The 16,005-nt window shown below is 42.4% G+C and overlaps 1 protein-coding gene across 1 annotated transcript in view; it reads left to right on the forward strand.

Moving 5' to 3' along the window:
* FMN2 (formin 2) overlaps window positions 1-16,005 on the forward strand; it is a 262,700-nt gene that overhangs the window by 103,417 nt on the left and 143,278 nt on the right. Inside the window, 1 exon segment of the mRNA XM_053667283.1 lies at window positions 6,728-6,815. Within this exon segment, the coding sequence (XP_053523258.1) occupies window positions 6,728-6,815 (88 nt within the window).

Genomic DNA, 16,005 nt, shown 5'->3' on the forward strand with positions numbered 1-16,005 from the left:
TCTGCACCAGCATTAGCTGTGGAAGTTTTTTTTTTAAAGTGTATTCCAGGACTCCACCCTAGAAAAAAATTACTTTTCAGAGTGGAGAGTAGGAACCTTCATTTAAGAAGATGATTCTGATGTGTAACCAAGGGTGGAAAATGGTTTTTGAAGGTTATGTGGGGGAGGAAGGCTTCCAAGGTGAGCAAAGTGATTTAGACAGGGCTCACTTATTCTGCGGACATTTGTTGGATGCTTGCAGGGTCCCCATCATCGTGCTGGGGAGTGGGGTGCACGGCCAGCTAGTCTCTGTCTAGTGGTGCGTGTGTTATACTTCAGTGAGCAGTACCCCAATGATTGTTGTAGAGTGTGCATATTACATTGGACAATGTAAAGTATTAAGAAGAGGTCCTAATGCAGCCCTTCTAAGACTACTGTGGGAGGCGGGGGGGGGGGGTTGTCCAGGAAAAGCATCCCAGAAGGGTGATACCTGAACCTTCTTGTCCAGGAAACAGTCAGAGTTTATCTTTTTGACAATGGGAAATAGCACAGAAAAACCATGGGCTTTTAGATGTTTGTTGGAGAGGAATGACTGGGTGAAAGCAGCGTTATAGGATGCTGGCCAGAGAACAGGACTGGGATCGTGGGGGCAGGAGGCTCCTGCCCTCCAGCAGGCGATAAGAACTAGCATTGGGTCCTGAAAGAGAAGCAGGGGTGATAACGAGCCTTGAATGGAACTGACTGGTGACTAGATACAGGAAGTGACAGGGAGGAATGACTCACAGGCTTCCATCCTGATGACAGAGGGCGGCAGTGTCCCTGACTGAGATAAAGGGGTTGTGAATAGAGGCGGCTGGACAGAGGATGATGAGTTCCTTGTCTTTTTCCTCTTTTGTGCATTTACCCCAATGCCTAGCAGAATGCCTATGCTTAGTGGATGTTTTAGTTAAAATGTAGTTTGGCTGCCTCTCCTGCGACTTATGGAAGATACAAAGTTAACGTCCTCTTTCATGGCAGTGTCTGGGCAGGTAAGTCTCCAGGGCGGTAGCACAGCTATCTTCCAACAGGTTGTCTAGGGACTCATTTCCTGGCTCTTCTGGGGCTTTGGCCACCAGGGCGTGGGATGGGGAGGACAGCTCACCTCCATGCTCTTGCCTTGGAGCCTGAGAGCAGAAGGAAAGAGAACGGAGGGGCCGTGCTCTCCTGCTGTCTCCGTTCCCCTGTCTGTAACTGGCTCACCAGGGTATCAAGTCAGCAGTGAAAAGGTTGCTTTAGCCGGCCAACCATGTACCCAGCTAAAACTCTGAAGTTCTACTGCTAAAAGGATAAGCAGGATGTTGTGGTGTAAGTTCTTAAACGTGGGTTCTACTACAGAGTTCCTTAGTTTTGTGCTTAGAATTTGGTCACGTTGAGTGCAAGGAGGAGGAAGGGCTTGCACACAGAAGTGCGCAGGAGGAAGTTAAAGACTCAGAATAGTGGCTCAGAGCTGTGAGCCGGCCATACAATGTGAATACATGAGGTCCTTCGAAAGGCTGCAGATGTGCTTGTTAGACTATAGAGAAAAGCAAGACGTAAAAACAAACAAAACAACCGGGAGACAGTGCTTATGGGTTAGGCGGTAGGAAGTGGAGGAGAGAGAAACCAGGGAAATAATTGGAAAAGGAATGATCTAACGACACTGGAAAATATTGTTTCCGGAGGCGGGAAGATAAATGGATGAAATAGTGTTGTAGAAAGGATGAAAAGTTAAAGAGGACAGAACAAAGGATGTAGGAATATGTACGAGGGAGAAAACTGTTAAACAGGACAAAGGAAGTTAGCTATGATTTACAGCTTGCCGACATTAGGCGGCGTTCAGATCCAGTGGGGCAGTCCGCAGGAGGAAGCTGGTCTGTTGCAGAAGGAAGTCCTTCAGAAGACAATTTACAAGAGGAAGGGCTCTGTTAACGGAGTGGCAGCAGGTCCAAAAAACCCTTGGTGCTGGTGCATCTGAGGGATGGGATTTTGCATGTGGAGTATTACAATTCTCCAGCGTATTGTCTGTCATAAGGTGGAAAGAAGAATCTTTCCAAAGTCACTCAGGGCTTCAGTTTTGCTATCCGTGTTATATCATTTCTCTAAGTCTACTTCTGACATGTTTTGCTTGTGCTACTAGGGGACACGTTTGGCATGTAGCTCGTAAGTTTTTTTTTTTTAGTGACCTGGATGTGAGGCCTGCTCAACGGCCAAGGAAGGGACTTTGACACGGCTGCCGTCTTTGTCTTCCTTTATTTTGGAACTTGAAAACAAAAAGGAATTCCAGGTCTAAGCTCCATGGGTTCGGTAATTCATCTGAAGTTGTTAGAACTTCTTATGATGCCAAATAGAAATATAATGAAAGCTACATATTTTTAAATGTTTCGTAGTTATATAAAAAGTCTAAGGAAACAGTTGAAATGAATATTAATAGTCTATTATATTTAATATAGAATATCTCTAATAGAGTGTCATTGAAACGTCTAATCAGTATAAAAAAGATCAGTGAGCTATTGTGCATTCACTAACAAAGCCCAGGTTTTTAAGTCTGTGCATATTTCAAAGGCCTGATTAGCCACATGTGCTATGTCCAGTATTAGAAAGCTCAGTTTCCAAGTATTCATGAGCTCTGCCTTTTGTTCTCTGCTTATTTCAATGTTGACAATAGTCTGTTGCTCACACTTACCACCGGGGAGTGCGTTAAGGATGTCTCCCTAATTTTAACCGTGGGAGTGGCATTGGACGTTATTGCTAATGTGGCGTGTGTAGTGAATTAGTTTTATATTGTTTTACTTTTTGACTGTCAGGCAGTGAAACAGGTGAATGCGATCTCATGGCCTTTCTTTCCTTCCCAAAGTACTTGGTTTTGCAACGTGACCTGAGACTTCTTGATTATATTTAAAATTACTGGTGGGCAGATTAAAGCTCTTCTCACCCTTTCAATTTTCTTTGAGTACGTGAGTGCTCGCTGATAGTCACTCTGCACTCCGCTGTGGCGTTTTTTGAGGCTGTCACTCAAGGGACATTGGTCTTGGGGAAGGGGAGGCATTATTGTTATGCTGTCCCACTAGATTTAGTGCGCCTTTGTAAAAAAATACATTTTAATTGTATTTCATGGTGGTGATTGGGTTATTAGCCCTTGCTGTTATCATTCTGATGAATTATTAAATCTTTAAAAAATTACATATCTGAAGGAGTAAGTAACGATTGTTTCTTTTCATGTTTTTTTACCACTTAGTTCTTTTTAAAAATTGTATTAATTCAGCAGTAAAAAGAAATCATTTCCCTAAGATGATAAAATCACTGCTGGTAATTTGTTTTTCTTTAAGGTAAAAAGCAGTTGATTTTTTTCTTTCTGCATGTGTTGTTCTACATCCCCTCACTTTGGTTTCCTCACATTGATTTTTTTCCCCTGACTTATTTTAGAGGGAAAATCTGTAATGTAAAATGGATTAAAGCAGCTCTAATATTGAATCTGAGGCTCTGCCTAGGATGCGGTGGGCCGGAGGCAGCAAAACAGAATGGCCTTTCACCTCTGACCCCTGGGAATCCTCAGTCTCCCCGAGGGCCCGGTAGCCCCGGGGCTGCAGGGGAAGGCAGGGGGGAATGATGAGTACACTTTGGTTAAAGTCTCCATTACCATTCTGGATTTGCTTTCCCAGTGCCTCAGTCCATCTAGGGTGCTCTAACAGAATACATCCTGGACTTGGTGGTTTATGAACAACAGAGATTTGCTTCTCATGGTATGGTGGCCAAGAAGTCCAAGATCAAGGTGCTGGCAAACTCAGAGTCCTGTGAGGGCCCTCTTCCTGTTTCATAGACATCTGCTTGTGTACTGTGTTCTGTAGTCTGCAAGGGGCGGGGGGCTCTTTGTGGCCTTTTTACAAGGGCACTAATCCATTCATGAGGGTTCCACCCTTATGACAATCACCAACAAAAGTGCCACCTCCAAATACCATCGTGCCAGGAATGAGGTTTCAATATATTCACTTTGGGTGACACAGACATTCGGTCTGGAACCCCTCAGGACAGTCCTTTGTGCCTGGAGAAGTGCTTTGCCCTAGTACCCTCAAACTGTCCTAGTGAAGGACCGGTTTTTAAATCCAGTCCATCATTTTATGATACTTTTGTAAAATAGCAGTATATTACCGGAAAAATGAAAATAGAGAAAACCCCCCAAAAGACATACCAATCTAGATTCGACAGACACAACATTTATCCATCATACTGGATGGATGCATCATATGCTATAACATTTCTAACACTCTCGATTTCTGTATGTATTTATTGCTTAACGGGCAGGTAACACACAGGACTTGGCATAGGCCTGTGATTCACAGTTTGAGGTGGGAGCATCCCTCTGCGCCCGTGTAATTCTCATAGCAACCACTCCGTGAAGTGTGTCCTCCGTTTTATAGGTCAGGACCCAGAGAGTAGAGTAGCGAAGTAAGATGCCAAGGGCATGCCCGTGCTGGAGCTGCAGCCCCTCTATGAGGGTCTTTGTTAGAATTAAGGGAAGGGATCATCATTTCCTGTGAACTGGCTCGCTTCCTACCTTCACTCTGTATGCTCAGGTAGAGCACACAGTAGGATGAACTGTTCTAGGGTGTGGCTCTGTTCCAACTTACCTGTGCTCTTCCGGGCCCCCTTTGCTAGAAGGGGAAGGCAGTGGGCAGAGGGAAGAAGGTAAGTGAAGACTAAGAGACCAGAACTCAGGTTAGTGAAGATGGCTAGTTTTTAGTATTTCTAATGCAAATTGCACTCGACCTTAAGCTTTTGGAGAATCTATTCATTTAATTACTGTATACTGTCCCGGGACTCCTGTTATTAGAATTTCCATGTATAGTCATGTAATAGAAGGTCAAGATAAATAGGAAAATTAATTAATATTTAATGATCTACACAGATACTTTTAATACATCCTCAAAATCCTTGCTGTGTCTATCATCGTACTTCTACTATGAGTTCCCAGTACTGGCTTCATTTATAAATTAAATGAAGCAATAAAATAATATACAGTAGAAATAAGACGAAGGCTATCTCCTTGATGCAGTATTCTTCAGACCATAATTTAGTTAATATTCATTTTAACCACATTTCTACTTATGCTGCATAATTATATTAACTGTATCAGGTTTCTGAAAGCTTTGACTGGGGCTGTATGTATACTATTCTCTTCCATGGCCTAATACTGTATCTGTTCAAAGCAAATGGGTGTGATTGGTCGTGTAGGATTCCAGGGAAGATTATGAAAAATTATTTGCAATCACTAGACTATGATTCTGAACTAATAAGGGTCTGAGTTTCTTAGGAAAATACCATGGGAGTAAGGAAAAATAATTAATTCTCTTGTCGAATTAAGCTCAGTGATGAAAAGTTGACAGGTATTTTACTTTTGAGAAAACATTTTAAATGCTTTCATAAGTATTTTCCTTTTATAGCTATTATTATTGAAATCCATACACTATTTGTTAAGTATATTTCTAAGAGTTACAAGTGCTGAATATCTATGGCAGCCTTTTGAAGTTAATGCTGTTTTTAAATTTTTTTAGATGAGGAAACTTAGGGTCACTATTCTAAGTTTTGAGAATCAAAACTTAGGTATGTATAATTTGTTCTTTTGAGGAAGCCCCGCCTCTTGTAGGGTGTTGCTCCTTTGCAAGGAGACTCAGAAACAACTGGGAGTTCTTGTGGTTGGTCCTTCTGAAAGTATTTTGTGTTTTTCTCCACCCCCATCCCTGCCACGGAACCAAGAATGCCATTATGGCTGTTGGGAATATTGTTTCACGCTGTGAATTTGTTTGACAGCTGGGCACAATTATTTTATTAGTTTCCTGATTGACCCAACTTAAACCAAAAAGGAAGACAAGGTCAACATCTGTGATAGCTGTTAGAACAGCTGTCACTTCTGGTAATTTAACCATAACCTTTTTTCCCCTTTCCGCCTGCGTTTTTCTGGGTGGGTTTCTAACAAAATGCTGAGGGTAGGTAGAAACTATTGCCCTTCACAAGACTGGGATATGGGGTAATAGTCTCATCAGCAGGACTTTCCAGGGTGTGTTAGTGTTTGAAAAATACAGTTTATGTGTCTATTTCACAGCAGCACACGCACCTCTATTTTAGAACATTTTGTGAGCTTGTATGACTCTTCAAGACTCTCTGGAGAGGAGGATGGAGACTGAGTGTGCACAGACCTTTGGATCTGATGCTCACATCCTTGGTTGATTGGTTGGCATGTGGGCCAGATACAGAATGAGGGGGCCTGGCAGTGAACTCATGAGCTTTCTAAACGACCTGAAGAAAAGCACTTTCCTACTGTGTGGTCGACCTGATGTGATCTGACAGGTTGTCTCTCTGTGTATCTTATTTTGCCCTCGTTGACCAGTTTCAATGCTCCACAATAAGAAAGGGAACTCTTTTTCAATTTCAGGCATGTAGTCGTTATTGTACAGAGACCTCACTGATTTTTTAAACTATTAGAAATTGTACTTGTTGGCAGATCAGGCTCTTAAAAGACCGTACAAGAGCATGACATTGAGGGCAGTGGTGTCTGCTGGGAAAGATGGCAGGTTTTGAAGTTTCGTGACGTAAAACTCCAAAGCTCTTTGAAAACCATTTTTGAATACTTCAATTAATGATTGTATGTGTTCTTCATTTAAGATTCAAAATCACATGTTATTAAACATATCCATGGAGTTCAAATTAACATTTCCCCTCTTTCTTTCTCGAGCAGGTTGTCAAGTTATTAAGCAACAAAAGGTCACAAGCAGTTGGAATATTAATGTCTAGCCTTCATTTAGATATGAAAGACATACAACATGGTGAGTAGAAAAATGAAAGTTCAGCTTTTGAATACTAACATTGGGGCTGAAGAGTATGATGTTTGGTGGTAAAATTATTTCAGAGTCTTTGTGTGTGTTGAGGTTGGTATATTTCCTGTAAGTGCTACCAAGGTTTCTTCCATGTTGGAGGATTTTTCTGTTATTTCTGTGTCTTGCTAAGAGCCTGCTTCTCATGTGACATATTTAGTCTGCATTAATGAATATTTACATTTTAATTCTTCACAACTACTAGGCCCACTGTGCTCCATTACTAGTTAGACTGGATCTCAAGTACTTGCTCCTGCATGCCAGATTCGAAGAGTGACGGGTAAGCAGCAGAAATAGGCGGTAGGGGTCGAAGGTGGTTTTTGGGTGTATCTCAGCCACTCAAAACACCCAGAAAGGAGAGTCCACAGGAGAGAAAAAATTGTTGAGACTTGAGTCAAGTGTTTGATGAACTAGCATAAAGAAGAGGAAGTAAACCTCAAATTTTCTAGTAGATCAGCTTCAACCAGTGTAAGAGTTATAAGAGAGCTTGTTTTGATTGTTGTTTTTAGAGAGTTCTGCGGGTTAGAGATATCGAGTAGAAGACAGAACTGCCAAATTAAGCGATTAAATGAAAACTCAGAACTGTTCAAGAGGCAACTGGGCCTTCGTCTCAGATGTTTCTGGAGCATTGGATGGGGGTGCTGCCCTGGTCACCCATCCCAAGATACTCTGAGATGCCACGAGAATCACTGAAGCTGATTATGATGTATAACTTTTCAGGGTGAAGAACTGGTCTCTCTTCTTTCAGTTATTTGGGACAACTATAGTGTACGCCACTGGGCTTTTCTACCCATAGACGGATTGAATTACTTTTTTCTAATAACCATCAAAGATAGTTTCAAAATATTCTTGCCTACTTATATTATTGTTCGTGGTTCAGACACATGGAAGCAGTAATATGCATGACCTTTTGTTATTTCTTTTATGTTGTTACGTTAATTTATGTCTTCAGCTAGGCTTGTGCAATATTTTTTACATTTGGAATCAGGATGATTTTTAACATTTTCTTAGTGGCTTTAGAGTCAATATTTTAATACTTGAGTTCTACCCTACAACTGACAGACATTCCTTTGCCTTATCCTCTGATCACATTTATACTGAGAGATATTGCCCAAAGGTGAATAGAGGAATTAAATTTATATTCAGAAGGTCCCATAAGCCATCCGGAGCCTTAGAACAGATTTAAAGCAGATTGAATCATCCAATGGAATGCCACTTTACCTATTAAAAAAATGTGGTTTCAAATATAACACAGAGCTTATAAATCATGAAAACCTTTAACTGGCTTTCCAGCTTACCCCTTTATGCATGTAAATTCTATTTGTTAGGCTTAAAATATTGTGTGGAATAATCTGTAAATAGCGCATGTTTGGTACGCCTTGTCAATCGATGAGTAACTCTTAATCACAATTGAAGTTTCTATTAAACTGTTTTGATGGCGAGGAGACTTCCTCCGGCTGAGGAAGTGCTGGGGGTGGTAGTCATCGAACAGGACACCAAGTCTGGCGCCGAGAAGTACTTGGCATTTCTAAGGCTGGCAGATGCAGCCCAGTGAAGTCATAGAGCGAAATCTGAAAATAATGATATGGTCCTTCCTTCAGTGAAATGTTCAGCCCCGGTCGAGTTAATAATGAGAACCGTATGAACAAAGGAGCCCGCCTAACATCTGTGTCTGTGGTCACGCCAGCAAGAGTTCATTGAAAAATTTGCGAGCTTAACATGCGACACTAACAATAACACAACATGGATGTCAGTAGTTGAGGGGCCACACAGCATTATGCATAAACTTTATCCTATTAGGATATAAAGGGATTGCTTGAGTTACTTTGAAACCCCGCACACTGTTTTCTAAATAAAAAGGTAGCCTTAAAAGTTTGAAGAAGCAAGCAGCGTGGCTTTGAATGGGTAGAGCCTTGTTCTGCCTCAGTATCTTGTCTGGAATCATGACTTACGTGTGAATCCCTTGTGGCCTGTAGAATAAACTTGACTTCTACAGGATATGCCTCCACTGAGAAGTCGAGAGAAACATAGACATCATTGATTCTGGATGTTGAAGCAACCACAGAATGTATCTAGACCTCCAATGTCATCTTACAGAAGAATAAACTAAGACCTTTCAGTGGTCAGGTGTCTTTGTCAAGGTCACAAGGCTCTTTAGTGGAATAGACTGAACGTCCACCAGCCCGTCCTGTTCTTTGTATTCAGATGAGATGCTTCTCTAACTAAGACCGTGCTTTTCCTACAGGCAGCACTGCTACCTCTAAAGGAAGATATATGGAATATTGTCTTTAAAAAAGCAGGCATTAGTTTCTCTCTGTCTCTTCTTCCCCATTAAAACTCTAGGAAACTTAGGGTTAAGCTGACTTTGTAATGTTTCTGTTTTAATGTGCCCCGTGAGAGTCGTTAGTGGGAAGGTTTGAATTATAGTTGCCAGAGGTCTAATTGTGGTCTTGCTGCTACATCCACTGAGCACCAAGTCACACCCAGACTTGAAGGGACACACAGGTTATTTCCTACAATAGCAAATGTGGAGCCCTGGCTGGTGTGGCTCAGTGGACTGTGCTGGCCTGCGAACCAAAGGTCATTGGTTCGATTCCCAGACAAGGGCACATGCCTGGGATGTGGGCTGGGTCCCCAGTAGGCAGGGGTGTGAGAGGCATCCACATATTGATGTCTCTCTCCCTTTTCTTGTCCCTCCCTTCCCCTCGCTCTAAAAGTAAATGAATAAAAAAATAGCACATGTGGAGTGCTCAGTGTCACATAGAGTGGAAGGATCGTCGAAGGATAAATTTATTACACCGACAAATGCAAGTGAGGCTGCCCAAACTAATCAATTCTGTGTGTGTGTGTGTGTGCACATGCGCAAAGGTTACAATGAAGGCCTGAGCTGCTGGAATACAGTTGGGAATATGCCTGGTAACTTGTAGATTATTATGTAGGTTATGGCAGTTTTCAGCGGGAAGGGTGGAACTGTGGTTTGCCACCTCTGAAAACCCCCACCCCAATGAGGGTTTAGAATAGCTTCAAGTCTAGGATGAAAGTGCCTTTCAGAGAGGATTTGCACTAGTTTGTGCAGGGGCTTGGGGGCGCCGTGGGGTTTAGCATTCCTTTAAATCCATCTCAGTTGGTCCCTTCAGGTGCTAATGACTCATCCACTGATGAGCTGGCGTTCCTGGGCCCCAGCATACTGTCATAGGTGTCTATACTTTGGTTGGCCCCCAGCTTTAATATTTGTCGCTGGCCCCACGAAGCTGTCAGTAGAAAGCTCAGTTTTGTTGAGAGGGATAAATACTCCCCTGGCCAAAGCGGTTGCTCAGCTAGCTCATTTTTCTGCTTTCTATCCTCCCCTTGTTTAACATGGTGATTCCCATTCTGTGACCTCTCTGATGCCTCTAAGACATTTTACAAATACATTTGTATCCAACGTCTTTAACTGTTCTCAATGGGAAAATGGACTCAAATCGCCTAGACCTATTCCTAGAAATAGGCATTATGAGAGTACTCGACTGCTTTGTAGTTTAGTTTTGTGAAAATAGGTTGAAATTTCTGCACAACATTTTGTCCATATTTCAGGGGTCAGTATGGTATTCACAGCTTGGTAGAGATAGTAGCAGCAACTGAAGAATTTCAAATTTCGTAAGGCTCAGCTTTAATGCTCACAATGTCACTACTGTGTAGAATATCCACACAGTTTATCGTCCATACTAGAGTAATTCTGAGAGTAGAAGGTGGTGCTATAAATAATATTGCCCCGGCAACAGTGCAAAGTGGGAATTTCATAGGCACGTGGGTAGTAGAGGGACCGGACCCCACTTCTGGATCACGTGGAAGTCACTTTCTGATTCTCCTTAATGAACAACTGTTTATTAAAAATATCTACTGGGCTCTGGGTGGTGTGGCTCAGTTGGTTGGAGCATCATTCCATAACCGAAAAATTGAGGGTTGGATTCCTGGTCAGGGCACACGCCTAAGTTGCAGGTTTGATCCTCAGTCTGGGCATGTACAGGAGACAACTGATTGATGTTCCTCTGTCCCTTCTCTTTCTAAAAGAGCAATGAAAAATGTCCTCAACTGACGATAAAAATTTTTTTAAAAATGTGTTGGCCAGCAGGGCCTAAACAGTGTGAAAAGCCTACTTCGTACCCCTGAAGTTGTCTCACTCTCTGGCTTTACAGTACTGTTACCAATGTCTTCTCTGAAAGGTTTGCTCCAGGCTGCTGCAAACACATCCTGGAGGAATCTCCCACCTTTACATTCTGCACCAGGCAACTAACTAGAAGCCCAACTCGGCCAGTGGCTGTGCCCCGGACTACTTAGGGACCAAGCCCCAGGCAGCCCCCTTAAATAACCTGGCTGTGGCCCTCACTAGATTCTCACCCTCTGTGGAAGGGAGTAGTGTGGAGCCTCTCTAAGAGACTTTAACTAATCCACAGATCTTGCAGACTTTTAGTTTACCAATGAATGTCCACTTCAGACGTTAGTAAGCTAATGAGCAAAGCGTCAATTGCTGTTCTAGCTGGGACTAGCTGAGGAGCTTGCCATAGCTGCCTCTGGAATAAGGCCTTTCATACACAGTGCTGGCCAGCCACCCAGGGTGTGTGGACCGTCCTTATCGGGACGGCAGTCTGCACCTAGTGTCAAAGCTTGATCAGGCTCACGTACACTATTGTATTCCCTCTGTATACATATTCACAATGGATTACAGATATTGTAACAAGGGATACCTAGTATGTGTTTAATGATCCCAGCCATGGAAATAAGTCTCTCTGTGCTTCTAGGATGGGCCAGCCCAGGGTAGTAATGGCCCTGGTACTGTTTGTTTTTACATTTGTCCTGTTTAAACCCAGCTGGTATTGTGGGCCCATGGGCAATGGGTGCTAAATTATGTTCATGTTGAAATTTCTTGCTGTTTAAGCCTGATTTATCAAAAGCATGTGCCTTGAAATGAAATGATACAATGACATAAACACCTAGTATTCCATCAGCAATATAGTGGATAGGGTTAATAAAATTATGGTTATGTTTATTCATCTCTAGGCCTAGTCATTGTTTCTTCACTTTTTATTTTTAAAAAATGTGGTTATGGATGTCTCACAAGGACTGTAACATGCGTTCCAGTTTACATCGGAGGGTCCGGAGAAGTCTGCCCATGTGCCGCTCCTTGCGGGTTCTCACTTCTCGTTGCTGTTCTTTAGTCACTGACTTCTCTTGAAGGGGCTCAGAGCTGTGAAGCCTTACCCCGGATAGCCAGAAATTACATAAGGTGTCAGGTACTTAAAAAGAGAGTTGGTTTTGGCAAGCCAGGTACATATTCGAATATCTTTCCTAATAAAATTGTTCTTATTAGCATCTAAAGAAATGGAATTGAATATTTGTTCATAGTGTGTGTAAAATGGTCCAGAAGAAGGGAGTTGATTTTCACTACAGTAAAGGAGGTTGAGGCTGGCGGATGAGGCCTGCCCGGGGGCTTTCCCTTGCTGGGAACAGAATGTGCGTGCGGCCCTTTGGGTTCCTGGTTCGGGGAGGTCTGCAGTGCAGCCTCCTGTTTCAGAGTAAGGACCCGTGTTACCTAATAAAATGAGAATATGCACCACGTGCAAAAACAGAACTGGCAAAAGGCCGTAATACTTAGGCCACATGTTGTTTTGTCTTTAGAGTTGTGAAAACATTACAAATATATAAAGTGATCAAAATTCATTTATATCGCTTTAAGTGCCATTTAAGACAAATCTCAAGTTGGCTTACTGACTCCGTTCCTTAGAGAAATGAAATGGGTTTTGCTGTCACATCCGTGAAATAAATGAAGAAGGTTTTAAAATACATCTTAAAATATTTTGAATATTTTAAAACCAATTAATTGATGGAGTTGCCTGTTCTTGCTTGAACTAAACAAACATAGACACATTTTTTTAATAGAAAAAGTAGTCCGTGCACCGAAGCAGGTTGTGGTCACCCGTGAAAAGCCTGGGGTGAGTGGAACTTCCTGTTTCTCGTCTAGGTTACCAAGTGCTCACAGCGGATAGAGGGAAACACTGAATATCACCCTAGAATGGCCTTTGCGGATGCTTGCTCTCATTTGTACTCACTCCCTAAGCGGAGGTTTTCCTTCCCCGTGTCTCTCTCGTATCTGCAATTTCCTGGGTCTTCCCTCTCCTCTCAGTTGTGGTCTAGCACTGATGAAGGGCATGAGTTCTGGGCCACGCTGCTTGGATTCGGTTATGGACTAAATGTTTATGCCGCCCTCCCAAATTCATGTATTGAAGTTCTAAACCCCAGTATTGAGCAGTGAGGGCTTTTGGGAAGTCATCAGGTTTATACAGGGGGTCCCCTGATGGGATTAGCATCCTCCTAAGAAGAGGAAACAATCTGGGAAGAGAACCTTTACCACCCTCCCCTCCAGGGCTGGGAGAACTAAATTCCTCTTTTGTAAACTACCTGACTGTAATCCTTTGTTATGGCAACCCATACTACCACCGGTTTGAACCTAGCCCTGCCATTGGTTAGCTGAATCAACCTGTGCAAATTTCTTCACACCCGTGTTCCTGTTTCCTCATTAGTAAAAAGATTGTTAAGTGAGTTATTTCCTGTAAAGGGGTGTGCATGCACCCCATACAGAGAAATACACACGTCATATTAAGTACTCAGTTAATATCAGTTGTCCATGCGTGTTCTTTGGGAAATGAGCTGTGTTTACTGCCTTTTGAGGGGTTTTAAGCTTTGAGCCTGTCTAGCCAGTGAGGAGTGAGGACTTAAAGTTTTATTCCTCCTTTTCTTAGTCTGAACAGGTTCTACTACAAGCCTTTGCCATGTGATAAGAGAAATAGTAGAATGCAGAAGCTGTTTGTTCCAATGGAGTTTAAGGGTAAAATGAGATGGGAATATGGGAGTTTAAGTTCAAGGGGAACGTATCTGAGGCAGATTTGATTGCTTGGGTTGTCTGTCAGTGTTCCTGAAACGCTGAGTCAGTACTGGGCTGTGTCCATTTCTGTTCCAAGTGGTGATAAATAGGTGAATCACTTATACTAGCAGCTCTTAGAAGTTGAGCCTGGCTAAGTGTTTGGACTTTGCTTTATCTACAAGGAGAACAATTTATTTTGGAAACTGGGGAGGCCAGGGTGTCCCATAATTATGTGGTTTCTTAATCATTGTCTCTGTGCAGGGGTCGGCCACATGCCACATTCGTCATTCACTGTTGGCTCTGGGTGGCACGTGGCAGTAGTGGTGAGGAGTTTGGCTTTGCTGGCGAAATGAATCTTGGTGAGAGACATGAGCAGAACCTGAGCAGAGACACGGGCAGATGCTTGTATGCATGGCTTTGATGTGACTTTTCCGACAGTTAAACTGGCTTCTCGCTATGCATGTGAAGTATGAGGATACTTCTCTGAGACTCGGTAAATACCCTTTCGAGGCTGTAGGAACTTTGAGGCTGTTCTATGGTAACTCTCCCCTGGGCGTTTGGATAGTCTGAACATGGAACAGTTCATTCTGCCTGCTGCACCGTCCCTGAGTCATGTTTACCTAATGAAATTTTCTACCAAACGAGTTGTAGATGACAAACCTCAGGTCTTTGTCCTAGAGTCTCTGGTTCCATTCTAGGAAACCCAAGCTTTTTCACTTGCCTATTAATTACCATAGAAAAATTTATCCACAATCATTTGTTTATTTTTGCAATATCCTCAAACATTGGGATCAGTGTGGGCGCTGCTGGTTTTCTGCCCAGTGCCTGCTCTCTTTGTGAAACTCTAGTCTACGCGGCTCACTTAGAAATCACTTCCTGCAGCCCTCATTTTAAATGTGTTCTTCTCATGGGATATGGAACTTTAAGACCAGTTTGTTGTGTTTATTGAGACATTCAAAATGTAGTAAATGCTGATGAGAGGGGTAGTGAATTGTTTTTCACTGAAATGCAAAGTTGCTCAGAGTTAGAGATGGGCTCTATGTGGTCTTTCCACACATTGCGTCGTTGTCATGGAGACACGTGCATGGGATATGGGTACTTTTGTTACAGCCTACTCTCCAAAATTTGCCCTGGCTGCTGTGGCTCAGTGAACTGAGCACTGACCTGCAAACGAGAGGGTCGCCGGTTCGATTCCCAGTCAGGGCACATGGGTTGCAGGCCAGGTCCCCAGTAGGGGGCATGCTAGGAGGCAACCGCACATTGGTGTTCCCCTCACTCTCTTTCTCTCTTCTTTTTCCTTTCTCTAAAAATAAACAAATAAAATCTTTCAAAAAAAAATTGAACATCACAGTGGGTTTTAATTTAAAATATGAATTCATTACTTAGAGTTTCTTATGAAAAGAAAGGACCTCATAAATCATTTTTAGCCACATATAGACTATTAACTCAAAGTAAAATGAATTGTAAGTTTTTCATTGCAGAGTTAGCAAAAAAACAAAAAAACCCATGGGTTAAACTCAGCTTACATTTTTTATGACATGATTCCAAAGTTGGACTTTTTGATTACGCTTTTATGGGAAAGAGAAACATAGTACCTGAGGCCGATCTAAAGCTGTGAGCTTTGGAGGTGGCCATTTTTGTTTCTTCATTGCACTTACCATCTGAATTATGTATCAAGTATTCATTTGTGTGTTTATTTTTGCTGCTCTCCCCAAATCCCCACTAGAGGGTAAACTCTGTGGAGCCCGGAGACATAGCCCCCTGCAGGCGGGCACCAGATATTCCCCCCGTAATGCTGGGTCTGTTCTTTATGGTCCTTGAGTGATTGTGAAAGGAATGGCCCAGGCTCACCTGGGGCATGTGTGTGTGTGGGGGGACAGTCCACATTTCAATGCAGACACTTAGGTGAGCACATAGTTAATCATATCAGCTTTGATCTTTGAATGACTGTGTGAAAAAAAATATGATTCTTTGTCAAAATATTCCTCTTGCATAATTATTGGGAGGAGCGGAAATCCGACACTTATTTGGGGGAAAAACAAAGACTCTTCGATAACTGGAATCATGATTGTATTTTGGAATTGAAGTCTTTATGCATTAAGTTGTGAGATAATTTCTTAATTGAGCACAGCATTCAAAGGAATTATCTGCAGAGTTTAATTCTAAGATTTTATGATTGTAAGTTTAAGATGATCCAGTTGTTGATAATCACGCTACTACTGCTACTAATAATAACTGACTCAT

The sequence above is a fragment of the Artibeus jamaicensis genome, unplaced genomic scaffold (genome assembly GCF_021234435.1).
Source record: "Artibeus jamaicensis isolate MK-2021 breed Jamaican fruit bat unplaced genomic scaffold, CSHL_Jam_final contig_467, whole genome shotgun sequence".
NCBI lineage: Eukaryota > Metazoa > Chordata > Mammalia > Chiroptera > Phyllostomidae > Artibeus > Artibeus jamaicensis.